This window comes from Nipponia nippon, unplaced genomic scaffold (genome assembly GCF_047370975.1).
Source record: "Nipponia nippon isolate SJK-2023a ecotype South Korea unplaced genomic scaffold, ASM4737097v1 scaffold_3, whole genome shotgun sequence".
NCBI classification, from domain to species: domain Eukaryota; kingdom Metazoa; phylum Chordata; class Aves; order Pelecaniformes; family Threskiornithidae; genus Nipponia; species Nipponia nippon.
The window spans coordinates 83,729,761-83,757,228 of NW_028262347.1; the positions used below are offsets into that span (position 1 = coordinate 83,729,761).

A 27,468-nucleotide genomic window follows, 5' to 3' on the forward strand; every position below is an offset into this window, starting at 1 on the left:
ACCATACCCCGAGGCATGCCTTCCCAGTGCACGCTTCATCTGAGACTGCTGTGGAGCTGATGTTGGTGTGGCTACCTGACGGATGTACCATTCAAAGACTCTCATTTTTGTTGTGAGAAACGACCAAGGAATTGTCGAGAAGTGGGGATCAGGAGGGGGTACAAAGCGGAAAAGAATCAGGATCCGATGGTCTTTGACTGTTCAGGGATACAGAGAAGCAAAGCAAAACTTTAAGACAGAGAAGGCCAGGTGCATGAAGCTCCAGTTCAGGCATCCGTCTTGGAGGGAAAGACGGACACGAGGCCGAGGCAATTAAGAAAAGTGATGTGGCGGGAGTGTGGAATAACGCTGGCGTGCTAGTGCGCAAACTGCAAAAGAGTAGAAACATCCCTGAAACGACACTCGGGGGGGGCTGTACAAAAACTGGGGGAAGGGCAGGGAAGAAAGAAGAGGTAGAAAGGAGGGCGAGGGAGATGTAAGGGCAGCGGTGAGGAAATGAGGCAGCAGCGGGACAGCAGGGGTGACAACCTGACGTCATGGGGGATGCAAGCCAGAGGACTCCACGGGAGAAAAAGTGACGGCAAGGAAAGAAAAAGGAGTGACAATGCCAACGCATGCACACCCACGCTCGCCCACATGGCTGCGCCCCAGCGCCCCCCCCCCCCCCCCCAGCTGAGGTCTCCCACAAAACGCACAGGCACCCACGCTCCGACGACGCTGGCTCCCCGCCGCGGCACACGCACACACTCGGGTGCCCACCCAGCCGCACGCCCCTGCCGCACCACCCAACCGCGCAGTCGCGGGCGTGGGCAGGCCGAGCGCGGCGCGGGCCGCGCGGAGCCACGCTCGCACACGCGGGCACCGGCTGACCCGGGCCTCTCCGGGCTCCCACGCGCCGCTGCGTCTGCGTGTACGTATGTATCCGTAGGTACCCGCGCGCGGAGACACGCCCGCGTCTACCCAGGGACACGGACGTGCGTGCGCACGCGGCGCTCAGCTCCCGGGACACGCGCACGCCCCACGCACGTACACACACTGCTGTACACACACGCGGCCACGTATATACCCGCACAGACGCGCACGCACAAACGGCCGGAGCTCATCCATCCATCCATCCATCCATCCTCCCACCCCCCCACCCACCCACGCAGCCTCTCGTGCCGTGCCGTGCCGTGCCGTGCCGTGCCGTGCTCGCCACGGCGGAGCCGCTTCCCCACTCCGCGCCGCCCGCTCCATGTCGGCGCGGCCCCTTTAAATGCTAATGAGGCGGCGCCGGCCCCCGCTGACTGTGTTAAAACTTCGGCGGGGCCATTTTGGGGGCAGTAAGACCCAGCGCGGCCCTGAGGGACGCCCGCCGCCGAGCGCCGCGCACCCGCCCGCCACCTACCGCCCTCCCTCCCGCCAGGCACCATGAGCGAGGCGGCGGAGACCGGCACCGCCAGCCCGGCGCCCGCCACGGCGGCCACCACCACGACCGCCGCCGCGGCCGGAGCCCCCGCGCCGCCGTCGCCCGCCACCCCGGACGCCAAGCCCAAGAGCCCCGTCAGCGCCGCCGCGCCCGGCGCGGCTGTTGGTGAGGCGGCTCCCGGCGCTGCTGCCGCCGCCGCTGCCGCCACCACCACAACAACCGCTGCCGAGACGGAGAAGAAAGTGCTGGGTGAGCACCGAGCCCCCCCAACTTCCCCGGGGCACCTGAGGCGGGAGCGGGGAGGCGGGGGGGGGGGGGGGGGGCAGCACATGGCCGCCGCCCGGGGCCCGGCCCGGCTTCCCCCCGCGCTCCGCCGCGGCCGTGAGTCAGGCCGGGGGGAGCCGAGCGGCGCCTGCCCGGGACGGCAGCTCGGAGTTGGGCGGGAGCACCTGTGCACAGCCCCGTCCGGCACCGGAGAAGCGCCCGGGGCCGCGAACCGCGGCCCCGGGCGCTTCTCCGGTGCCGGACGGGGCTAGGGAGTGAAGCGCAGCCATGTTGACGGGCTTCTCGGTACCTGCCGCCTGCAGGGGTATCTCCCCTTGGAAAGAGTTGCTGGTAAACCCTAGGCGGCTCCCCCTTTAATCTTAAGGTCTTTGCACAACTTTTCTATCTATAAAGAATACCGCTTTCGTAATACCTCTAGGATTAGTGGTTTTTTATTTTTACTTTCTACTTTATCAGTAAAGAGGCAAGCGAAATACCAAGTTGCCACCTCTGCTACTGTGGTGTTTTGTTTTTTTTTTTTTTTTTCCATGGTGACTAAACAGGATCAACCTGTTGAAAAGGACAAGACTTCCATCTGCAGTGGAAATAGGGATCTGCTGTTTATAACTGCATAGCAGTAAGCGGTTAGTAAGGCAAAGCTGAGGCTGACTACTAGGGCAGAGTCCCGAACTTTGTTAAGGAAAGGCAGCATCTTCCCTTCTGAAGTCTTCCTGCAGCAGATAGAGGAGCCAGGTAAAGGATTTCTCTGGAGCTGAGGTAGGGAGGATTCTAGCAAAACAAAAGTTGGAGGTACGGTTTGTGTGATTTTCCCCTGTTCTGTTATCTGGTTTGTCAGTAATCAGTCAACGCACATCTGTATCTGTTGGTATGTCTGGCTGCTTCTTGACTTAAGGTGGCTTGTTTTATTCTTGGTAATGTTTTTATCTTGTTCGCCTGTTGCTTGGAGAGGGGAAAGAAAAAAGCGAAGGCACAAGTGCCTTCCCTGGGCTAGCAGGAAAAAGAAAATAGTGATGGTTTTGTAGGCGAGCTTTTTAGCAGGAGTTGTAAGGAAAATGATCGCTGATAATGCTAATTGAAAATGGACTTATGTTCAAGTCCACCTCAAATGTCCCTGTTAATAGTCTTGTAAATTATGTTCACTTAAGTTTCCTCTTACAAAGATCCCATTAGAAGCAAGGTCTGATGCTTGCCCAGGGCATCCAAATGTCTGACTTCTAGGTATAAGGATAAAGGTTAATCAACTTTTTCTTCTTTCTCAGTCACAGGAAGCTTTGGCTTTCCTTGTTAAAACTAATGAAAGGCTGTTTTGGCATGAGTAGGAGTGGCTGACGATTGTTTCCTCTGATAGCATCAGAGTACATCATCTTTTAGAAATATATGGGCTTCCACTTGCTGGTGGGATAGCTGTCATCGCGTCAACTGTCTTCTCTGACTCCTCAGTAAAACTAGTTATGGCTTCCTCTTGGCTTGTCCTCCTCCTTGCCTGATTTCCCCGCTATGACAGCTCAGGCTTGACGCTGGCTGCGCCGTGGCCACGTGGATGTTCAGTGTCATGCTGTTGTGTCTGATGATCTTCCCCCCCCCCCCCGGTGATGCTTAGGGGAGACTGTAAGACTAGTGTGGGTAGGGAATGGTATTTCCCCAGTACACTTTTAGGGAATATGCTGGAGACTTGCCCCTGGTCTCTGGCAGCTTGTGCAAAAGGAGCAGTGTTACTCTGAAGCTGTGTCTGTGGACTTCCATTTATCAGCAGCCAGCTGGCCATGTAGAGTGAGTTTTGACTACCTCTCCTTCTACCAGCTTTCTGACCCCTCCGAGGGTTTTCGTGAGGCTTCCTAGGTTTCTCGCCTTCTTCCTAATCTGACTGAAGTAGGCCAACAGATTCAATAGTTATTTTGTGGGGGAGGGGAAGGATGATGGTGGGGGAATCAGTGGTATTAGCCTTGTTTCTTAAAGCAGGCTAAAACCTGCATGTGCCATTGGCACCTGTTTCTTGGCTTCCCCCCCACCCCCCCCTTCTTCCCCTGTTGACTTGTCTTAGTGCAGTGAGCTCTTGCATGTAGCCAGTGCCTTTGTGGTAGCAATAAGTGTCTGTACCTAGTGATGTCCCCATGAAACTAAATGTACAAGCATGACTACAAATGTTGATGCTGAAGACTGTTATTGTTACTGAATCAGTGCTAGGCAGTGAAACTTAGGGTTTTTATCTCTGTAAACAAGAAGTCTTGGGAATGGATGCTGTACTAGGTAGAGCCCTTTTCTCTAGTAACTGTCTCAGTCTTAACATGGTTTTGCTTCTTCTAAATATGAACATTTTTCTGCTAAAAAATTGTATTAAAGAAGACCAAAACCTTCACTTCTAAAAGTGCAATGAGAAATGGCCTGTTATTATTTTCAGTAACAGCAACAGTACTACGATGGACTGCTATCAGTAAACATTCCTACTTTAGTGCTCCATTCAGGGGAGGAGGAGGAAGAGGTTGCTCTTTTTGTCTGTCAGAGGGGTATATAAGAATGGCAAGACTGTGTGAGACCAAAGGTCTGTCTAGCTCTGTCATCTCCTCGTGGATGTTTAGGGAAGAATGCAGGTGTAGAGCAGATGAAGGTAACAATTTGCAGTGTGCTCTTGCCTCTAGCAGACTGGCTTGTACTTCTGAACTGCAGATTGTTTCTAGACTATTTTATTTTTAATTGCCTCTTGAGTTCCCCCCGCCACCAAACATGTAAGGTTTTTAACAAGCGGCCACCTGTAGGTGACTAGACCCTTTTCAAATAAGTACTATGTAGATTGCTTAGATAGTTGTGGTCATGCTATGTAATCAGTAACATCTGTTAAAGTCTAGAGCCCAAAATTCTCCCTTTCCTACAGGTTTGAAAAGTACAAGTTTGTGGTCTCCACCCAGTTGCTGAGAGGGAAGGAGAGGTTGAACTACCTCCATTGCTGTTGAGTTCCTCCCACACGTACCTATATGTTGGAGGAACAGGTTTCGCCAGATCCTATAAGACACTGCAGTATGGCTTCTAAGTAAGATGCTGTTTTGGTGTTGAGACAGGAGCTTGTCTTGATCCTAGAAGCCTTGAAACATAAAGTCGGTCAGTTTGTAACTGGTAAATCACAGATGTCTAGAAGTAGGAATATTAAAAAAAAGAAAAAAACAACAAAACAAACAAAAACGTCTTGTGGGGTCTTGTTTGGTTACAGTGATGTTGACAATGCAAGAAAGAGCTTGTCCAAAATAACGGTGTGCTGCCTCTCCACTTGAGAGAGTTGCATGGTGCTTGATACTGCTTCTTTGGCCAGTTCTGGTTTCCAAGGAAGAAAAGAAAAAGTGATTCTCTTTCAGCGAAAGAGAGGACTTTTAAGCAGCTTTCTCCACCTATGTTTCATGTCTAGCTACTAAGCTAAAGAGAACTGATGAATGGCAGTGGGATTTTCAGCTTCACTGCCCATTTCTGGGATAAGAAATAAAAAAGAGATGGGATGGATGGCCTGAAATAGTTCTGAAAATAGAGCTGGACTTCATTCTAGGTGCTGTGTGGTAAACTCTTGGCTGAAGAACAGCAAGTGCTGAAGAACTGCTTCCTGCTACAGTGTTAGTACAAACTGAAGTGGGAGATGAAGGTACACTTTGAGTGTTAAGGAAGCAGAATGGGTCTGATTGTGACTTCATGTGCAGGTATAAAAGTATTTTTGTAACGTTCTTTTACTTCATTATGTTTTAGAATAACTTCTTTAACTTTTTTCTTTCCAGCCACCAAAGTTCTTGGCACAGTCAAGTGGTTCAATGTCAGAAATGGATATGGCTTTATCAACAGGTATGTTTAAATTATGATAGTTGTATTTATGCTGTACTAAGACTCGTGGTACAGATAATATGCCATGTGTTAGTAATCGCAGCAGAGACCCGAGGACCTGATTACAAGTTCATGCGGTTGATAGCCAGATCTGGCCAGGCATTCAAAACTTTGATATCATCCTAGGGGACTCTTCCCACCCCCCATTGAAGGTTGTGTGCATGGGGAGAAAATGGAAAGGGTCAAACTCATTGCAAATTTGGTCTGTTACTTTGTTTCTCATCTTTACTGGTACTACACCTGTAATGAGCTGTGTGTTCTTTCAGGACTGCCTGGCTTCTTTCAAAGGTGCAAGTAAGGTCGGAGGATGAGGGGAAATACTTTTGGATAAAAATTCAAGTGTTAACTAATTGGTCAAAATACCCACTCTAAATACACATTGAGATTCTCTGATGTCATCTAACTGAAGATACTCCAGGCCTGCAGGCCTGGGTTCACAGAAATTCTTTCTTTGTATCTCTCTCCTCCTCTGAACATGAACAAACCTCTGAATGGCATTGATAATCCAAATAGCTGTAAGTGATACCGATCACACTCCAACCCTAGGTGCCCAAGACCCACACTTCCAAGTTACTGGAGAAAACTGTCGTTTAAGGCTGGAATACCTGTGGGGTTGAGGGGCTTAAATGTCTTGTGTGCTTTGTGAAAAAACGAAGCTCCTGCGTGGTGAATGCTTGTCTTGCAAAAGACATACCTGGCAAGTTATTTTGTCCTGCAAGTCCTTGAACTGTTACACAGCAGGTGGATTTGGGCAAGTTGGACACTGTAGAAAGAGGTAGAAGAGCCCTGTTTCATGGATCTGAAGCCAGTTCTGTTACAGTATTAATCCCAGTCTCCGGAGGCTACTATCCAGTGTGTTATGTAAGCTTAGAAGAAAAGCTTGAATTAGGAAGTACTCTAAAGTCTTTCATAGCAGTTGATGTGAGAGCCTTCAGCTGGATATGGTGTAATAACTTGTTAGCTTTCTTCCTAAACTGAAGTCTACTATACTTCAGTTCAGTGCAACAAGTTTTGGATTATGTGTTATCTTCACAAACTCTTTGACCCACATGTTCCCTTTGCAGAGAAGGAATTGAGTGAACAGACGGCAGGGTCTAGGCTCTTTCTGTTGTAGGGGAGCACAGAATCAAGGTCTTGGACCTGTCTTCATGTTTTGCATGTGGAAGCCTGAACTGGCTGTTCTGATCCAGACAACCTGATGTTCATGTCTGGGTCCCCCTCCAATGGACTCTTCCTAACACCTCTTGTGCCTGGTTGCTTTGAGTTTCACTGAAAGGAGAGCTCTGTTAACAGCTGTGGCCAGTCCTGTTGATAGTTTTGCTTGACCTCTGGGATAACAGCTCAGGTTGCAGCCCCTGTGGAAGTTTTTTTGGGGGGGTGGAATAGTGAAAGGCAAGCAGTCCTGTCATTAACTCTGCCCTGTTTCAAAACAAAATATTGAACATTTGCCAGAAGATTACAGAGAACCTTCCCCTGTCCCCTCACCCGTCTGGAGGGTGGGGAGTACTTTCTTGCTGTCAAGCATATGACCCTGGAAATTCAGAGCAGGGTCTTAGTAGCATAGGCTTACACAGAATGTATGGAATCCAGGGGTGGTACTACGGGCTGGGGGAAGGAGGGTTTCACTTGTGAAGTCAGGGATTTCTATTTAAGTCTCTTAGTCTGAACTCTTACGACTTCTCACTTTCTTTTCGCAGAAATGATACCAAAGAAGACGTGTTTGTTCATCAGGTAAGACAGTAGTAATTGTACATGGGGATGTGCACTAAGAAAGGTTTCTAATGCAGCTTCCTGAAACAGCCACCCAACCTTGTCCTGGCTTCTTAGAATATTTACAGCAAATACCTTGAATGGACATGTATGTTGAAATTTTCAGGGAGGAATATTAGGATGTTTTCCTACTCTCTGGAGTTATAACTGAAGGAGTAGGTATTATAACCCTTCATGCTTTCTTTTGTCTGTTCTAATTTGAACACTAAAGGATTTTTGGTTTTTTTGTGTGTTTTTGTTTTGTTTGGTTGTCCCTTCCCTGGGGACATGACTCTGCTGTTTTGTAAATACCTTGCTACTTGTTGTCTGTCCTTACCCTCCATTTCCTCATGCTCCTTGTGTCTTCTGTTTCTTCCTACCCTCTTCGTTTTCAGGTCTGTTCTGTCTGCCCTCCCTGGTATTGGAGAGAAAGTGATCTAGTCTGGCTCTTGACCAGCCTGGGTTGCCATCAGCTGTTACTGCATGAGGCAGCTGCTCTTAGGAAGAAGAGGAGGAAGGCTGTGTGCCAAGTGTGCCCAAGCACAGAGAGGTTGCCCAGCAGCTTGTCATTGGTTAACTTTCCTTGAACTGTCAGTAGGGTGTTCTAAGTTTATACCATGACTCTCGGGTCACGGGCAACTAATGGGAAGACAGGGGATGCTGTCTCCATGCTATTATAAACTGATCAGTTGGCTTAGATCTGTCTTTGCAGCATCTGAGACTTTTACTTCACCAGAAAATGAGATACTGCTCCTGGAGGTTGTCCCATATGAAATGTCTGCAGGCTCATGTGATTCTTAAAAGCATGAGCTTTGTCTGTGGCATAAGTGGCAGGATTTCTATCAAATGTAGCCAGGAAACTTAACACTCGGAGCTGGTCACAGAGGATGAGGATATGTGCATATGTAGTTGTGTTAAACATGCTGGTCAACATTGAGGGTTTAGGTTTTGTGGCTTCATGACTAAATAGCCTGTGATAACTGTTTCTCTGGGTCAAGGAGTGTAAACTCGTTATCCGTAAAATGGATGAAGCTGGGAGGAAGTCTAGTGCCTGTAATGAGCGAAGATGTCGGGAAGTGTGCGCAGTACACATTCCCAGTTCAGTTGGACTGGGAGCAAGAGCTATCAATGCATGTAACAATTTCTAAGGGTCACCCTCCTTCATTAACGACGATGTTCTCTGTGCACGCTGATACAGACGCTGCGTCTGCGGCCTGATGGGAACATGTCCAGAGGAAGGTGGGAAGAGTTCTAGTAGCAGAAACATGCTACCTTGAAGACAAACAAGGTCTTCCTGAGACCTGTGAGAAGATATCCTGGAAAATGGTTGTTGTGCTGATAACATAGATAAACATGGATCAGTTGTTATTCTGCTTGGGAATGAGACCCAAACAGTTTGGGTTGAGACCCAAACAGTGAAGGGCCACAGCAAGCTAGTATTATCTGTGCTGTTTTGTCTCCTTCACCTGTGGAGATTATTCACCTAAATGTAAACTGGTGTGTGTATGGAACTTATTTATCTCCTGTGGCTAAAATACTGTCGTAGTGAGCACTGAGCAAAACTGGCTTGATGTTTCAGAAATGCCGCATCATGTGCAAGCTTGCATCTGATTAACCCTGTTGGTGGGCTGTGCATGGCAGGGTAGACGCTTCCAGCTCTGGCCTGGGTTGGCTGCAGTCGGGTGTTCCTCAGCTCTTCCACCTCGAGTTGTTCCAGTACGTGAACGTGCTTGCTACCAGAGCCTGGGGCTTTCTGGCTGGAGCTCCTGCCTGCTTGGCTCAGCAGGGCCAGAGGATGGGGCCCGCCCAGCGAGGGAGGCAAATCCACTGCGAAAGCCAACATCCTGTTGTGAGGGAGCTCCCTCTCCAGGGTTAGTGCCAGCCTCCTCCCGCGCCCGTCCCGGGAGGGACTGGATTACATGCCTAATCCCTTCAGAATAAGGCTGACCTAGTTGAATAGATACAGTCTCCTCCCTGCCTCCCCAGCATGCATCTGCAGTGGGGAGGGAACAGGCCGATCTCATGATTGGAATGGGGGTTAACGCTTGGTGTCTGGCTATTGGATGCTATTTATAAACCTAGTACAGATTAAAATGCTTTTCTCTTTAGGGCATGCATGGCTTGCTTTGAATTAACCCTTTGTCTTGCAGGGGACCCAAGCAGTGTTTTGGGGAAGGGCAATTCTTCACCTGCTTTGCCTTGCTTGCATCTGTGTCCGGTTGGTTCACGCAAGTTGCTGTCTAGGGCACTGTGTCAGTAGAGGTGGTGCAACTAATAGGGATCGATCCGCCTTGTGGGGTGGAGTGTGTCTGGAGGGGAGCAGGGTCTTGCAATTTAACACCATTAAAAGTGTCAGTAGCCAGAGAAGCCCAGCTTAATTAGGTATAGTTTGAATCACAAGCAGTGAGGAGGAGTTAATATCTTCTGCTGCACAGGTCTTTCTTCACTCCACTGGATTGTACTCATCGTACACAGCCTGGTGTACGTGCACCAGTCACTGGTGTAACGAATTTTGGCTATTGCTGTGACAATGGTGGATGTGCACATGATGTGGTGATATCATGAGGATGTGGAAAGAACTCTTCCAAACAAAATACTGAACTAGCTCTGAAGACTCTTATAGCTGTCTGTTCATGGGTGTCCCCTTGGGAAAGGAAAGGCTCTGTCTTAATTGTTGAGTGCTGTCTGTGTTAATTCAAAAGACAGATGTTTTGTGTTAAAGAAGCTGGAGCCTGCAGGATGCTGGTGAACAGTAACAGCGAGAATACTGCTCTCTCCCCTCGGGATATACAGAGTAAAAGTCTCTTCATCAGGCTTAGAGCTTAGGCTTGTTAGAGGCTTATTTCAGCAATGTTTACCTGCAGCTGAAGTAGTTAGCAGTAAAGCCATATAGTTTCTGCTCTGAATTCTAGGACTTACTCAAAATTGTTCCTAGTCACCTAAACCTCAGCCTAGTGTGTGGCAGCCTGTCTCCTATTGGCAGGTTACTCAATTGCAAATTTGAATTTTGAAGTTTCTGGCCATAAAGCTGGAACAGAATGTGTGGAATCCCATTGAATTTATCTTCTGTTACCCTTCCTGGAGGACGTTTGAGGAGCTTGATTAATGTTAAGTACACACCCTCTGCTGAAAAGAAATCTGGTAGTCCTTTCTTCCTCTGCACTTAGAAGGAAGGGGAAGGAGTTTGAAATACAGCTTGTTGACAACTCTGTCGTATGCAGAGCACAAGTCTTATGAGTTTGAGTCAGTTGTGTCAGCACAAGTGGTGAAAGAACTAAACCCTTAATCTGCAGTGAAGATAACGATTTTAGTATTAGTATATAGCATTTATGGAAAATCTAGCACTTCCAGCTGATTTTAGAAATGGGGCAGTTACACTAATAGGTCAGCAGAAAGCAAACAAAGCTGTCTCAGCTGATGGTGGGAGTCTGCTTTGTAAAGTAATTCCCAAAAGAATTCACTTGAGAAGCTCATTCTCTTCCTGTATAAAAAAAAAAAAAGCTGGGGTTGTTTTTGCTTTGATAACAATAATATGTACACTCTTGCATTCTTCCTTAAGCTGTTCAGGGACGCTGCAGGGTACAGGGAAAGGTGTGGCTAGATGTAGGACTGAAAGGATGTGCTGGCCTATTGCCTGAAACACAAAGGGGACTGTATTCAGCAGCAATAAGAATACTTTTCCTAAACTGGTCAAGCTCAACTTTAAACTGATTAGAAGTTCAGTGGGGAATATTTTTGGGCTGTTTTTGACTGAATGAATATAGTTGCCATGCACAGGCAGCAACTCAAACAAAAAAAAAGGCAGAATTAAGATCAGTTGATCTGCAGACAGATACGATAACTGTCTCTTCTGTTTCTCCCCTGCATCCCATTTCTTAAGCCAGATTTGTCCCCTGTATTTCCATGTGTGCTTCTATCAACTGGATCTGCACCTGCCTCCTTCATGCTAACAAAAGATGCCCGTATCGGGAAACTTAAAGTGAATTGGTCTGTAATAATCTAAGGGAACTTCAGTGAAAAGCTGGCTACTAGATTGGCTTGTACAATGTGTGTGTTTTGGGTTTGTTTGGGGTTTTTTCTCCCCTGGCCTCTTCAGTTTGTGAACCCTTACCTAATGAACAGATAGCAGGCTTGTCTTGCTAACGGCTTTTTGTGGAATCCTAGAAATACTCCACAGAGTGAAAGGCATCCATAGCTGACAGGCTGAAAATCACTCCAGGAGGTTTGAGTGTTCCTGTGAGTCTGAGGAGGCTTTCAGCTGGTTTTGATCGGAAGCCATGTTGTTAATAGTATTTTGGGGTTTCCATCTAGGAGATGGCTAGCACTGTGATTGTCTATTCTGGTACTATTCCTGCGTTCTTTGGGGATCTCTGTTACAGTGCTTAAGTAAAATGCTTATTTATGTTACATCAGAGTTATAGTAATTCTTCTTTAGTTACTATGAGTTGTCATGATACCTTATAGTTACTGGCACCTTCTACAAAAATGCTCCTGGTCTTAAGTTCTCTGTAGATGGTCTACAGGTCTCCTAATGACTGTGAAGGCATGGGTCACACCTGCTGCTGGAGCTGCCTTGGTACAGCTTGCAGGAGGTCAAAGGCTCAGTGTGAACTCTGTTTGTACAGAAATTTAATGATCTGGATATTTAGTAGGCTTGACAGAGGGGATCCTGGGGCAACAGCTGATTCGTAAACTCATAAGTATTGAGAAAGGAGTAAATGTTGACTGAATATTGGAGGGCCTGTGGAATAAGAGACACATCTATGTATGTGAAGTGTCTTGGTGTGGCAACTGATCTGGTGCGTAGAGTTGGGATTGTAGCAGAAGAATACTGTCCTTCCCTCATCTACAGGGCTATGAATGTGTAAGATGAAATAATATTTTTTCTGTATCTTCTTTCTTTAAAGACGGCGATAAAGAAAAACAACCCACGGAAATATCTGCGCAGTGTTGGTGATGGAGAGACTGTAGAATTTGATGTGGTCGAGGGAGAGAAGGTGAGAGATTATGGAGACTTAGGGGTGTGGTTCAACAGAGTTAACGTCACTCTAGCGGGGAGTAACACAGAACCTTAGCTGTGTATTTGGTGTTTTTGTCTAATGTATTAATCCCTAGGGTGGGTGGCATTCATACGGCTTTTCTGTGGAAGAGCAGTTTTTTAAAGGCTTCATTAAGAAGTGTTTCTAGATAAGGATCAAAACTCTAACTACATCCTAGTGGTTCTAGAATCTGTAACTTTTACTCGATAGAGCATTTGAAGCTTGCAGCCTGCCCAATAATCATTAACTGAGGCATATATTGCCCTGAAGAATTTGTCTTGGAGTCTGGTACCTTAATAACTGTAAGAACCTTCAAGTTCTTTGTGCTTCTGCTTTCTCAAACTTCTTTTTGAGTTTTCTGAGCTTTTCTTTTTTCCTTTAATCAGTTACTACTTGCTTTTTCCTCTGAACTCAGTCTGGCTGATAGGGTCTTAACTCATGATCATAACTCTTGGTTATGGGATTCAGAATAACAAACCTGCTTTTGCACTACATAGGAAGAAGGAATCTGTGTAGCTTGGAAGTGATGCAAAAAAGCCTCTCTTATGTTTCATTTTCTCCCTGTAGCTGGTTGTTCTTTTCTCCCACCACCCTGGTTTACTTTCTTTTGGCCTTTCAGGGTGCAGAAGCAGCTAATGTCACTGGTCCAGATGGAGTCCCTGTAGAAGGCAGCCGCTATGCTGCAGACCGGCGCCGCTATCGACGTGGCTATTTTGGCCGACGCCGTGGACCACCTCGAAGTGTAAGTTTAATTTCTTTAGTGGTGGTCATCCTACCTCCTCAGCAGTCTTCTAATCCCCTCATGAGAGGGAACTACAGGTTCAGCACTGGCATATAGTAAACTGTCAATGCTTAACTAAGTTGTGAGTTTTCTTCAGTAATATTCTGCATTCCTCCAGTGCATTGTTGATGTGGATACTGATATTTTTCTATTATTGGGTGTCCTGTAGGCCCTTCCTTGGCATGTCTTTCTAGAACGTGTTAAAAGCATCTCTTTGAGTGTTAAGGTATCTGTTTGTTTGAAGAGTAAACACAAAGGAGTGAGACACCTAGAGCAATATAAATACCACTTAAGTAGTATAACCATAACTTGAAAGGGTTACTTGGAAAACAGATTTTGTTTAGAAGTTCATCGCTTTTGCATGGTACAGTAGTAGTTTGACCAGCTAGTTGAAACCTCCATGTGTCATCCCTTCATAGGCCTACTGCCTACAGCAGTTCAGTGTAAAGATAATGCATTTTTTTCTTTAAATTAACTGCACACCACTATTCATAACATTGCAAGCCTTCCTAAGCAGCTTCCCTGCAAGATTTTGCAGAGGGAGAAGTATGAGGTACATGGCTGTAGTTCTAGCAGTTACTACTCCTATCCACATCGTGCTTGTACTAAATTGGTGCCTAGAACAATCCAGCAAACTGGAACATACTCCAGGCTTGATTAGCTTTTCTTTTAATAGTTGAGTCTGTGATCATCACTTGCAGAAATGTGTGAATGATACAATACGAGAGCCCTGGTGGAAGTCTCTGCCCAAGAAACATAACTCTCTTCTCATCTTGTTCTACAGAGTTGACAGCATGGGGGCAAACAGAATGAATGTTGTCAAATCCTCCCTTAAAGTCTAACTGTTTATACTAGCTATCATGAGGTCTTGTCTTTAATCCTGCTGGACACCACTGAGCTTTAAATACATGAAAAGTGTTCTTTGAGTCCCTTGGAGACGGCTAGAAGCTGGTGCTGGTAACTGATAGCTTATTACTGAGTATGTCTTTGTTCTTGTGGTGATATAGTTTGCAGCTTCAGCTTTCACGCCAAGTGGCAAAGAACTAGGATACTTGGTTTTGTTCAGTGCTTTGATGTTTCCAGTCTTATCTGTTAGCTCATCAACCAGCTATGTCCCAGTATTGATTCTGTTTCCTTTTGCTCTCCTGAGATTAAAATCTCCCTCAACTGTCTTTATTGGGAGTGAATGCTTTAGTTGGTGGTATTGGTGTTGCCTTGGAGCTGCTTCAGATCTTAAATGAGCAGACGTCCCTGTGTATTGCTGAACATGGAAAGCAGCTGTTTCTTTTTGCCTGAAGAGGGATAATGTGAGACCCAACTTGGACATGGGGAACATTCAGTCTCAGGGTACTTGTGCTGGGACACGTTTTCTTGGATGTCTAATGTGAACTAATGCAGCTAAAAACCTGGCTTGCATGTGACACTATAACACACTTGGATCCTGGTACTTGAAGATATACACAAGGGGTACAAATTGTGATATCACACTGTTTTGCTTTGGCTTGCTTATATCTGAGTCCCCAGACTGAGTTGGTGTGCGTACCAGACCTTAGCTGTTGTGTGACTGGTGCCTGATGCCCTGTGAAGTCATCTCTTGTTTCCTAACCTGAAAGATACTGCTCTTTCTCTGGGATCATTGGCTCTGGAAAAATTACAGCCTTCAAAACTTGCAAATGATAACTTACCAAAGGACATTAACCTGGGTGTTCATGGTTTGCTATTGTTCATGAGGTTTGTTGGTCCTTCTCTTTAGCTTGTTGAGTATCCTCTGAATGTCAGGCCTTCCCATCAATGCATTGACTGCTCCTCTGGATTTGGTATCATCTGTTAAAATTAAGAGTAAATTCTGTTTCATTCAAGACCCTATAGTACCATTCCCTTAGCATGCCACTCTAACAGGTAGCAAGGTAAACTCTGATTGCTGTGGCCTTTAAAAAATAGTACTGGCCAGGCATTGACATTGGTCAGCTCCTTCAGCACTCTCAAATGTATCCTGAGTAGTCTCATAGACTTGTATGTGTAAGACTTGTTTAAGCGTTACTTTCTTTTCATGTTTGAGCTCAGTCAGGAGTTCCTTGTGCAGCCAGAGCTGATGTTCTGCTATGCTGCTCAACTTTCTGCATGTTGCAGTGGACCCTTCTTGTGCTCTGAGCTAGTTTGAGGTGCAACCAATTCTGCTGGGCCTTCTTACCCACTCATTTATTAGTTGCCTGAGAAAGTCAAAGCTCCACTTTAGGGAAGCCTTTGCAGGGACTGCAAAGGGCTGTGCAGGGACTCTCCCTGAACTACTCCCTAGTGTAGGTCAATGAAACCACTCAAACTTGTCCAGATATTCTTGTCATCCCCTGTGTGCTTGCTTTGATAGATCAATTGAGAATAGAGTGAATCCTCATCTGAAGCATCAATATTTCCTTTTGGAGATTTTCACTTCCATCCGTTAACACATTCTTCAAATTGAAACTGCATGTCTACTGCATCTGGAAAGATGCTTATTTCTAATAGCCTTTTCCTTTAACAAGGCCTCCTGTTTTTCCCTTCCATTCCCATGTCTGTAAAGGGGGCAGAAAGGTAGCAATGTCTGTGAGCCATAGAATAGTGTATACGTAGTGCTGTATGGTCCCATTAACAGGTGCATTAAAGATTGTGCCTCACTACTTGAGGAATTGTTTTTGGCTAACTGTCCTGTACGATATTTGAGACAAGTTTGAGTCGCTGATGGTATGGCACTCTTGGGCTGTGTTTGTTGAAAGGATATTTACTCAGCTGCAGGCAACTGTTGGTGCACACCTGAAGGACAAGGTTTCAGTGTAGCCAGGCCTGCTATGCTTAAGGATATACTAGGCTGCAGAGGTGAAAGGCTTTCCCAGAGCTCAGCTGTCCACATCATCAATCCTGTATTTACTGACAAAAAATTGTTTAATTTGTTGAGGTGACTTTTGACATGGTGGCCTTCTAGGTATCAAGAACTTTGATTGATGTCTGTTAGCAACTCCAGTCCAACCTCGCAGTGCAGCAAGAGTTGATTTATCCTTGCTTACTGGCATGGTTTTAGGCAAACTAAAAATGCTATCCTTTGCTTGCTATGCTAGCTCAAATGTGCCTATACTCTGTATGTAACTTACTGGGTCTGTTTTTGAACACATTGTGTGAATTTCTCGAGAGTGAATCTTGAGGAATCTGAGGCACTTAACCATCTCCAGTGGAACTGCATCTGGATTGCCTGGAGAGTTCTGTGGAAAGTAGAAGCACTTGTTCATATAAAAAATTTCTTAATTGTATCTGCTACAGAAAAGAGGCTGTGCTCTTCACTCAGTGGTGACAACATAGACGTGGCATGGAGCTGTAGTCAGAATGTTAGAACGGATGATGAATTGTGGAATAACCTTGAGAACACATGATGTCCTCATGTGCCTATTGTGTGTACTACTAATAGAAGAAGCCTCTATACCAGTGAGTTGGAAAATAGGTGAAATAGTTTGAAAGCTGTTTTGTAGGCTGACACTATTCCTTGTAGAGAGGAGACCTGAAAAGATGAATAGTAGTATACAGAAGCTACAGACTGATCTGAAGAGATGCAAGAAAAAATGAAGAAGAAATTAAAGGAAGCAGATGGGTATAAAGCTCATTGCAGTCACAGTTAATGCTTACAAAACTTTTCTTTGGAGGACAGCAATAAAATTTTGTACTTTTTTAGGGTTAGAGAAATCTGTGCAAGGTCTTCATGGGGAATCACAGCCTGCCTGCTATTTTGGTCGTCTTCAGAGGAAAATACAGAGTACAGCTTCATTCATTTGTCCTTTAGGATGACCTAAGGTTTTGTTAGAAAGCATTACACTAAGTTGGAAGGTTCCTGTGGAGGAGACTGAGTGAACAGGATAATGTGTATGCTAGACAGTGTGGTGCTTTTGAGAGTACAAATGAAGCTTTCCTAATAAATGGATCTAATATACTTACTATCAGTACAATAAGAGAAGACCTCAAAACTCAGGTTCTGTTTTCTGGTTAAGTTGTGTCTGTTTCAGTGACTTCTGACAGCATAGTTGTTTTATTCTGGAGATATACTTTACTTCTGGCCAATAGACCTAGATCAATTGACAGTGATACTAATGTAATGTGTTAATGGAATTTTAGTGATACTATAGAAGATGCAGGAAACTATCAGGACTTCTGGGCTAAGCAGTTCAGTTGCTTTGCTGTTCTGTTTTCAACTGATTATTTAAGCCAAATCTATTTGAAATACTGACATAGTAACATTCAGTTCAAGATGAATAGGAAAATGTTTGCATTGTTTTCAAGTAATGCTTCATCAGGTTTAGTCATTCTTTCCATTACTACAGGAGATGGAGTCTTTTATCTGATATTCTAATGCAGCCCTCTGTAGGGAGGAGTGGGCTTGGGCTGTGCTATTAAAAACATGTAGAAATTCAATACTACCTTTTAAAGAGCTGTGAATGCGATGCTGATTTGTCAAGTGGCATAGGAGAGCTGTGGCTCATGAAAAATATTGTTGTGTGCCCCTCCCTACAATTAGGTTGGCTGATGCTTTGTTAGCTTCTGGCACGTTGTCCCTCAGACAAGACCTGCTAGGCCTTCATGGTTCCGTATTTCTGCCGTGGCAGTGCTAGAACTGAGCCCTGATTCCATGTGTGCTTGCTCAGACAGCCTGCAGAAGAGAAATGGCAATTATGATGGAACGTGTTCAGGATTGTTTTGCATCGTCTCCTCCCTTGACATCTTGTTGCTCTCTGCTCCTGTTTCTGTGCTTTGCCAGTCCTCACGTGGGAAAGAGTGAGAGCAGGAGCAGCATTAGGTCCTTGTGCCACAAAAGGCAAATCCCAGGGCCTCTGACTCACTATTGCCACGCACAATACTGGCGGTGCTGTTTCTCACCTTACTGTCTGAGACACTTCTGACCACCCATCACAGGTCTATTAAACTGTAAAGTTATGTAGTACAAAGCATCTTGATACAAACAGGGTAGAGTGTTATTGCAAAGTAGATTAGTATAATGCTGTCAAACTCAGACATGTAATTTTCCTTTTGGGTTCTGAGTCTCTCAAATACTTCTCAACTGCTATCAAATGCCACCTGTTATTACTATCTACTTAGTCAGTGGGAGTTCCTGTGGATATTTAGTTGTCCTGATCAGTTTTATGCATGACAGAACATAATGGATAATGTTATTTATGATTGTGGGGTTTTTAATTGAATTCTGCTTTTTCTCTACTCACCTCAGCAGCTGACCCTGTCGTATTGTTAAGAATAGCTGGTATAGCTATTTCTAGGTATATATGTGAATACTCCAGTTGCTTCTAGGCAACGTCTCTGTGCTTTTTGGAAACTTGGGAAGCTACAAAGAGTGCTTCAAATTATTAATGCATTTGGAGGGTATTTTACTGTGTTGAGAGGAGAAGATTGTCCAGGCTGGTCACTGAGGTTCATTTAATTCCCCAAGATTTCTTGTTACAACCTCCAGCTCTTGTTACAATGCTCCAGCCTATCTAAATGTTTACCATCATGTTATCTTAGCTAGCAAAAAGTTCACTGCCCATGCAGTTACCTGAGATTGCCAGTTAAAACAGAGCAAAATATGATGGTGGTGGTAAAAATAGCTGTATAGAATTGGAAGACCTGTCAAACAATGTAGACTACTGAAGGCTGTCAGGAAGCAATAGCTTTTGTCTCCTACTGGATCAGATGCAGAAGATGCATTTCTGTTTCTAGATCTCTTGCTAAATTCCTTCTTTCAAAAGGAAGAATAGTACAATGGGAACTGTAAATCATGTAATGTTTTATAAAACAGACACTACTGATGGCTGGCATCTAAAAAACAAAACAAAAAAACAAACAACAAACTAGAAAAAAAAACAAACCTGAAATACAGCTTTATCAGTTAACAACAAAAGGGGAAGGATCACCACTGCATCTCTGAAAGGCTGAAAATGTTGAGAGTATGTGGAAGAGTATTTGACATGATGTAGTACAGTTTTTCTGTCTTTAAATTTCTTCATGTCTTTGTGGCGGCTCTCTGTGGAATGGGGCTCTGTGTAGAATGAAGCCAGAAGTGGTCTCTGGCAAGTTTCAGCGTGACGTCTTTCAGTTAGCTTTCCAAATTCAGAAGTGTGCTGATCAGTAGCTGCCTCTCTATAACAATTTACCCCTTACAATGCAATGTCATGTCTTGAAATGTGCTTTCATATGCATCAGAGAGAACTTTCTTGACAGACAGGAAGGAGGTGTCATCAGATAGCTTTCAGCCTGTTGCTGTGAGGAACAAGGGCAGCATTATTGGCTTTTGTTCTGTCCTACTCTTATCTTTGCCCAAACTAAACCCTTTTGAATATCTGCTGCTTCTTATTACCTGGTGTGCTGGTGTTTCTGTACTGGTATACTGGTTTTGAACTTGTGTTCAGATCATTGGGCTTTATAGTTAATATATGGCCTGTGAAATAAGATAACACTTCATCTTTGACTCTTGTCTTCTGTTTTCTTTTGGTTGTAGGGTGGTGAGGGAGAAATCAAGGATGGGGTCACAGAAGGAGGACAACTTCATCAACAAGTTCATAGGAATCCTACCTATCGTCCCCGTTATCGCAGGTTTGTACTATTTCCTTTGCTCATCATTACATTCAGATGCTTTTGTGATCTATACAGGGTTCATTAGGAGCAGGAAGCTGTATTCCCTGGCATTAACTAACAAGCATGCAAATGGTAGGGACAGTGAGAAGCATTTTAATTATTAGGAGAAAGGTGAGCCATAGGAGTAAGGAAACAACTGTAGAATTTGTTTAATGTGCTTATATATTGCTCAGAGCCAGCAACAGGTCAAGCAAGGGTGAAGAATTCCTTGTATCCTGTTACTTCTCACAATTGAGCAATGTATTGAAGTGAGTTGCAGGGTCTGTGTCTTTCCAGCTGAACTCTTATACTTTCCTGGACAACTAATGAATCCAAATCCCACTTGACCTGGGACAGGTAGACCCACCATCTGCAGGGGCCAGGGTGTGCTTTATAACTTTTCTTGTGGACTGCAGACAGTAGTTTGCAGTTCAGCGCTGGACTACTAGCTTGTGCGCATCCAGCTCAGTCCTCGGTGTCACACAGTCTTGGTTTTATGCACTGGTGCTACTTGTAGGTACAGAGGAAAGCCTTCTCTTCAGTAAAAACTGAAGTTGTGGCCTATCTCTTACAGGCCCTTAGATTATATGGTAGCATTATAGTTATCTTGTAGTATCCTGTGCAGTGGAGGTTATTGCTGTCAGTCAAGACATAAATTTGGGTTCCTTGAGGGCTCCTGAAGTAGAGGGTAACAAAACAGGGTTATTAGAGTTAGTCTTGCCAGAACTTCTGGAGAAAGGGGTTGCTAAAGAAACTGCAGAGCTTCCAGAATAATAAGTTAAAACTCATAAAAATGATTGAAGGGGGGGAAAAAGTGTGAAGAATGGAAGTGATTGAGGACTCTGAGGCCAGGAGTAAAAACAAATGAAGATAGGTCGTAGAGGTCCTCAGAGTAATGAGTGGAGTGGAAAGGATGGATGAAATTGTTTTTGCTTTTTTCTTGTGATAAAAGAATACACTATGAGGAGCCTTCAAATGAAGGAAAGTGGGAGACATGCTGAAAAACAAAGGGAGGTTCACAGAACCATAGAACAGCCCAGGTTGGAAGGGACCTCAAAAAATCATCTGGCCAAACTTTTTGTGGGAAAGGGAACCTAGATGAGACTATCTAGCACCCTGTCCAATCATATCTTGAAAGCCCTCAGTGATGGGGAGGTTATTCCGGTAAGCAATTGTTCTCACTGTAGATCTTTCTTATATCAAGATGAAACCTCTCCTGGTGCAACTTGTACCTGTTGCCCCTTGTCTTCTCAATGTGGCTTCTTGTGAAGAGAGCCTCTGTCTTCTTTGTAGCTGCCCTTTGAGTACCAGAATACTGCGAGTTCCCCCCCTAAGCCTTCTCTTCTCCAGGGAGAAAAGCCTTGAGTCCCTCAGTCTTTCCTCATAGGTCAGTTTCTCCAGCCCTTTGATCGTAATGGCCCTCCTTTGGACTGTATCCAGTCTGTCCACCTCCTTTTTTTTAATTGTGGGGACCAGAACTGGACACAGTACTCCAGGTGCAGCCTGATAAGTGCTGTGTAGAGTGGGGTATTCACATCTCTCTGTTGCTGTCTCTGTGGATGCAGCCCAGCATCCATTTTGCCTTTGCTGCAGTAGTGCACTGCTGACTCACGTTTAGGTTGCTGACTGGAGCTGTTATGCATACAGCAGATTGTTGGAGCCTTTTGCCACAGGATATCAGAGATGTTAAAAGCTTGCATGAGCTTGGGGGAGACTGTCAAAGAGCTAGAAGATAACACCATTGTGGTATCTCTAAATAGGCAAACTCTGTCTGGCTCAGGAAATCCCCGGTGTGGAAAATAAGTGGAGGCTGGGAGGCTGTTTGGGAAGTAGGTTTCCTTGTCCGTATTTTTCCCTAGGGATCCATAGAACTGGGATAAATGGACACTCAAAGACCCAGTAGGCCGTTCTTAGTAAAGATCCCTTGGAGTTCACAGGAACACTGATGCTTTCCAGTGGGATATGCAGAGTAAGTTGCTGAGTCATCTGTGTTTAGTCATACCTTAAACTGGCCAGTGTAGGAATGTTTTCTTCATTTTTCCAGCCTTAGTTCTGACATGACCACTCCAGCTTCCAGCCTCTACACTGAGGTAACAATTCCATAGCTGAGGAATTTGGTGCAGTTAAAAATATCAGTGTGAAATAGTTGGCCTCTGACTGTCATACCTTTTGAGATGTTGCCTCACTTTTTTTTTATGTTTTAATTGAGTTAAGTGGAAAAGCTCATTCAGATTCTTGGCTTCTTGTGACTTGTTTTATCTTGGAGAATGAGCGACATGTTAAATAAAACACTGGATTACTTTCACTGGTGTTCTTCATAAAGTATTGTCACATAGTCCCCCACAACATCCTTCTCTCTAAATTGGAGAGATACGGACTTGATGGGTGGACTGTTTGGTGGATGAGGAATTGGTTGGATGGTTACATCCAGAGGGTGGTGGTCAACAGCTCAATGTCCAGATGGAGATCTGTGACAAGTGGTGTCCTTCGGGGGTCTGTACTGGGACCAATACTGTTCAATGTCTTCATCAATGACATAGACAGTGGGATCGAGTGCACCCTCAGCAAGTTTGCAGATGACACCAAGCTGAGTGGTGCAGTTGACATGCCTGAGGGACAGGATGCCATCCAGAGGGACCTGGACAAGCTTGAGAAGTGGGCCTGTGTGAACCTCATGAGGTTCAACAAGGCCAAGTGCAGGGTCCTGCAGCTGGGTCACGGCAACCCCCAGTATCAGTATAGGCTGGGGGATGAAGGGATTGAGTGCAGCCCTGAGGAGAAGGACTTGGGGATGTACTGGTGGATGAAAAGCTGGACATGAGCCAACAATGTGCGCTTGCAGCCTGGAAAGCCAGCTGTATCTTTGGCTTTATCTCTTATCAAAAGAAGCGTGGCCAGCAGGTCGAGGGAGGTGATTCTGCACCTCTGCTCTGCTCTGGTGAGACCCCACCTGGAGCACTGCATCCAGCTCTGGGGTCCTCAGTACAAGAAGGACATGGACCTGTTGGAGAGGGTCCAGAGAAGGGCCACAAAAATGATCAGAGGGATGGGACACCTCTGCTATGAGGAAAGGCTGAGAGAGTTGGGGTTGTTCAGCCTGGAGAAGAGAAGGCTGCGGGGAGACCTTATTGCAGCCTTTCAGTACTTAAAGGCTAGACCTGTTGCAATAGGACAAGGGGTAATGGTTTTAAACTAAAAGAGGGTAGATTCAGACTAGATAGAAGGAAGAAATTTTTCACAATGAGAGTGGTGAAACACTGGAACAGGTTGTCCAGAGGGGTGGTAGATGCCCTATCCCTGGGAACATTCAAGGTTAGGTTGGGTGGGGCCCTGAGCAATGTAATCGAGTTGAAGATGTCCCTGCTCATGGCAGTGGGGTTGGACTAGACAACCTTTAAAGGTGCCTTCCAACCCAAACTGTTCTATGATTTTGTTCTCAAGGAGCTGATTTGTATTAGTCTGCCATTCACTCCCTTCCTTCTCTTGTCATTGTCTTTATCAACTAGCTTAAGTTCCAACACTGAATTTAGAGAGATGAACTATGAAATGGATGTAATCCCCATTTTTGCATATGCATGTTTGATTGAAAATGGCAAGGTGTAAATAACGGTGTAAGAGCAACAAAAAGCTGAATTTCATAGGAATAACAAGATTGTCCTTAATTGTAATGACTACCTGTTCCATGCAAAATGGATCCATTCTTCTGAATGCTGGGTGTAGAACTATGAGCCTTCCACCTCTACTCTGAGGTTTTTGATCTGTGAATCTTTGTGTTAAAGTTGGCTCTCTTATCTAGGATTGTGGGAAATGGGGTAATACTGATGCTGCTGCTTGTAGGGATCTGAGCAGAATAAATTTTATTCCTGAAAGTTTTCATTAGCATTGGGCAGTCAGGAGTAGCACCACACCAAGTACAGTGAGGCACCTGAGCTTTTGCATGTCATGTGGGTGAATTACAAGCTGGATAATTTGCCCATGGCTAATGGGAATTTATGCATTTCTGGTGCATTTTTCCCTGTAAGAGGTATGATAGCTTACTGTATCCAATATGAGTGAAGAATGTTTCTGTTTGAGTTAACAGATAGTGCATGTAAATGCAAGCAATACCTAAATCCAGAGATACTAGTGCTTTTGTGTTAGGCTCCTTTGGAAAAGCTAAATTTGTTTTTTGGGATTGAATAGCTGTGGATTAGCTAAGCCAGCTAATGGGAACTAAGATACACAGTGACTTCGTCATCACTTTTGGCTGTGTTTTGACAGTTTATAAACATAGTTTGCTTATACTGGAAATGGCATGAAATGCTCTTCCACGCTTCAGGAACATGGACTTGATAGCTTACAGAATCATAGAATATCTTTAGTTGGAAGGGACCCATAAGGATTGAGTCCAACGCTGTGCTCCTTGCAGAACTACCTAAAACTAAACCATATGACTGAGACTGCCATCCAGATGCTCCTTGAACATTCACAGGCTTGGTGCCATGACCACTTCCCTGGGGAGCCTGTTCCAGTGACCAACCACCCTCTCAGTGGAGAACCTTTTCCTAATGTCCAATCTGAACTTCCCCTGACATGGCTTCGTTCCATTTCTTCCTGTCCTGTTGCTGCTCACCAGGGAGAGGAGATCAGGACCTTCCTCTCCGCTGCCCCCCTTGAGGAAGGGATCACACCATTAATTATGAATAGGGCTGGACTGGTATACGGCTAGTGGCACTCTAACTTGGCAGAATCAGCCTGCATGGCTGCTACTGCCTTGTTTTTTCTCCTAGCCAGCAATTCAAATGGGCTAACTACCTCTTTATTGTAGGACTGACAGCAGAATATGCTGATGTAGCTTCAGCAGTGAAGAGACACCCTGGTTGCTTGTCTAACCCAATGAAACAGGTCTTTCCCTTCTAGCTATATGCCAGCTGAACTCCAAAGGCATGGTTTACTAGCATTCAAAATTGTTGCAGATGGTACTTGGTTAGAGAGGTTTTTGCTGGGCTAAAATTATGGTAGTTTAACCTCCTCGGGCTTCTCTCCTACTTAACACATACTTCTTCCCCTCTTCAGAGGGCCCCCGCGTCCACGCCCTGCCCCAGTGGCTGGAGAGGCTGAAAACAAAGAGAACCATCATGAGGCCAACGCTATGAGTCAGCAGCCACTTCGCCGTGGGTATAGGCGCCCATACAACTACCGGCGTCGACCTCGTCCGCCCAATGCTCCAGCTCAGGATGGGAAAGAGGTAAGCATGCTCTTACGTGGCAGAGACAGAGTTTTGATGGGGTGAGTGCTCAAGACCATCTGTCCTGTGGGAGTTTTAACTAGTGTACTGTTGGTGTGCTGGAGGAGTCTGATGGCCACGTCCAAAGTGCTGATGGCTGAAAGTAGCTGGTTTCCTTGCCTGTTCCTTGTGGACTTCTTTTGAGAATGCGCAGCTTATCTTAAATGGAGCCAGCAGTGGGAGAGGGATTGCTTCTGGTTAGTCTTTAATTGGGGTCAGACTGTAACAAGTATTTTTGAAGTGGAGAGAAACAGTTGTGTTTTCCAGCTTCCTCAAGCCCTCAGTCTGTATGTAGTATGAGAGAGGGATTAGAAAGCTCCAGATCCATTTCCTGAACTGCTTGAACCAGGTGATTTCAGGGAACTGTTTGCAAAGACAGATTTTACCTTAATGAGGAAAGACTTACTCTATATCTACTTGAGGTGGTCCCCTGACAGAACCTGCTCTGTAATACTTAAATTTTAGTGTATTTCCTATAGTTAGTATTTTCTGAGGATTCACCTTCCTTGATTATTTTAAAACCTGGGTTATGCTGGCCCTATCACTGAACAGAGGAATGGTCTGGAGGTCAGTCTTTGCCTATAATAAAAGTTTATTGTGTCTCAGACAAAGGTGACTGAAACGCCTGCTGAAAATCCTGCTCCAGTGACCGAGCAGAGTGGTGCTGAGTAATGTCCGGCTCCCCAGGCACCTTTACCATCCCTCAGGTAAGGAATATAGATAGTTCCTGTTCTCCAACTGAAGCAGCATTGTGTATACTTCTAGGACTTGGGCTCTGGCCACGTCCCCTTATGTATTGGCTAGATACTTGTGACAACCTCTGAGAGTGCTGTATAGGCAAACCAAGGAACTGTTTGCTGCTTTCTCTTCTTTCTCTCCTCTGTGTCTGTATTTGTCACAAAGTAAATTTTGCTTTATCAGCCTGATTTTTTCAGGAAGATCTGTCTGGTCTATATAGCAATAGCATTTGCTAATGAGTTAAGTGATGTTTTGCTTTTGGAAGATACTGTACTCTCAGCTTATAGATAGGATAAGCCAGTCATGCCTGTCCTGTCTGTTATTAGGATAACTCCCTCTCCACCTGACATCCCATATCTTCAATAGGAAAATGAAACTTAAAGTAATTTTTTAAAAATTTGGCTCTTCAACAGGTGTCCTAAAATACAACTCAAAAGTAACACCAAAGAAACACTCAAGCAATAAATTATCAACAGTGATGATGAAAGCAAAGATTTGAAACATCGGAACTTAAAAGAAAAACAAAAAAAAAAACCTTACCAGCAGCTGAGATCCAGGGAACGCCTGCAAGATAGATGCATGAAGAGAGAAAAAGAGAGCGAGATTCAGAAAGAGTAACCTCCCCAGTTTCAACAGCAACTGTGGGGAATATTTTTTTTATAGATTTTCACTATTTCGCTAGTATTGAATTTTTCAATTTTTCTTTTGGTATCAAACTGAAAAGGGAAAAAACCCCAACCGAAGAACTGAAACTGAAATCAAATGCTTTTTTTATTGGATGCTGGTGCTAAACCTCCCAGGTGTGATGAGTTTTTTTTTTTTCTGTGCCAGTCCTGTTCACTGCAGGACGCGGGGAGGAGAAACTTCCGCTTTCCTTGGTAAGATCTATTTGAAACTGTGCAGCATGGGTGACGTTCCTCACAAATAAAAGTGATTTCAACTACCAAAAATAAATCTGGTTTAGTGTGTTTGTTCATGTTTACCTTTAAAATAATTCATGATTTAAATCTTGCTGCTTCAGCATTTATATGTGAAAATGAGAGATACGTGTTGCTATATCTTGTTTAAAACCATGCTGGATGATACATGTGCAAGGACATGGCTAGGTTAGGTGAATCTACTTCAATCTTCTGCAAAGGAATTATACAACAGAGCTATAATCTACGCTGTCTTCTCTGCTTTTCTGGCTGAAATGGCTGGGTTTTTCTGTTACCATCTCGTGGCAGGAGTTTGGGGGATTTGGAGTGGGTTACTGGGATATTTTCCCCATTTGTTTGCTAGGCTTTTGTGTTCTGTAAACAGTAGAGTCCAAGCTTTGAGACTCGTCTGCTCAAAAAGACAAAGTGGGTTTAGTAACTACCACTTGATTCAAGCTTCTGTTCCAAACAATGGCAGTACACTTTATTAGCCTCTCCACTTTTCCTTACTTGAAACCAGTAAAATATCTGTACCTGTGCCATCTTGTGTTAATGAGCAGAGTACTTAACTGTCTTACTAATGTGTGTGTTTTTTCTAATGTTCCTCCCTAAAACTTGGATGTCTTGTAAGTGTTATCAGTCCTCTTCCAGCTGTTGAATATGGGTGTGTTTTTTCAGCTATCTTGTTGTGTCCTTCATTCTCTAGTCCAACATTTCTCACGTTCCTGTCTTGCAGTTGCTGTTATCCAAACCTTAGATAGCATATTTGTTTCCTTAGAACACCTCTTTCTGTTAGCTATGCAATCTTTACC

The 27,468-nt window shown here is 44.8% G+C and overlaps 1 protein-coding gene across 1 annotated transcript; it reads left to right on the plus strand.

Moving 5' to 3' along the window:
• The first annotated feature begins 1,293 nt into the window (after nt 1–1,293).
• Nucleotides 1,294–26,693, plus strand: YBX3 (Y-box binding protein 3). The gene is made up of 9 exons (XM_087765529.1): nt 1,294–1,657; nt 5,446–5,509; nt 7,246–7,279; nt 12,205–12,294; nt 12,956–13,078; nt 19,620–19,714; nt 24,791–24,962; nt 25,608–25,708; nt 26,153–26,693. Exons 1-8 carry the CDS (start codon nt 1,411–1,413, stop codon nt 25,671–25,673), a joined length of 891 nt encoding a protein of 296 aa, XP_087621655.1. The 5' UTR covers nt 1,294–1,410; the 3' UTR covers nt 25,674–25,708; nt 26,153–26,693.
• Nucleotides 26,694–27,468: the final 775 nt, after the last annotated feature.

What these genes read in the sequence shown, in the direction of transcription:
- YBX3 (XM_087765529.1), top strand. Translation starts at nt 1,411, where the DNA reads ATGAGCGAGGCGGCGGAGACCGGCACCGCCAGCCCGGCGCCCGCCACG. An exon ending in AAGACGTGTTTGTTCATCAG is followed by an intron (nt 7,280 to 12,204) that starts GTAAGACAGTAG and finishes CTTTCTTTAAAG; the next exon opens with ACGGCGATAAAGAAAAACAA. An exon ending in GCCGTGGACCACCTCGAAGT is followed by an intron (nt 13,079 to 19,619) that starts GTAAGTTTAATT and finishes TTTTGGTTGTAG; the next exon opens with GGTGGTGAGGGAGAAATCAA.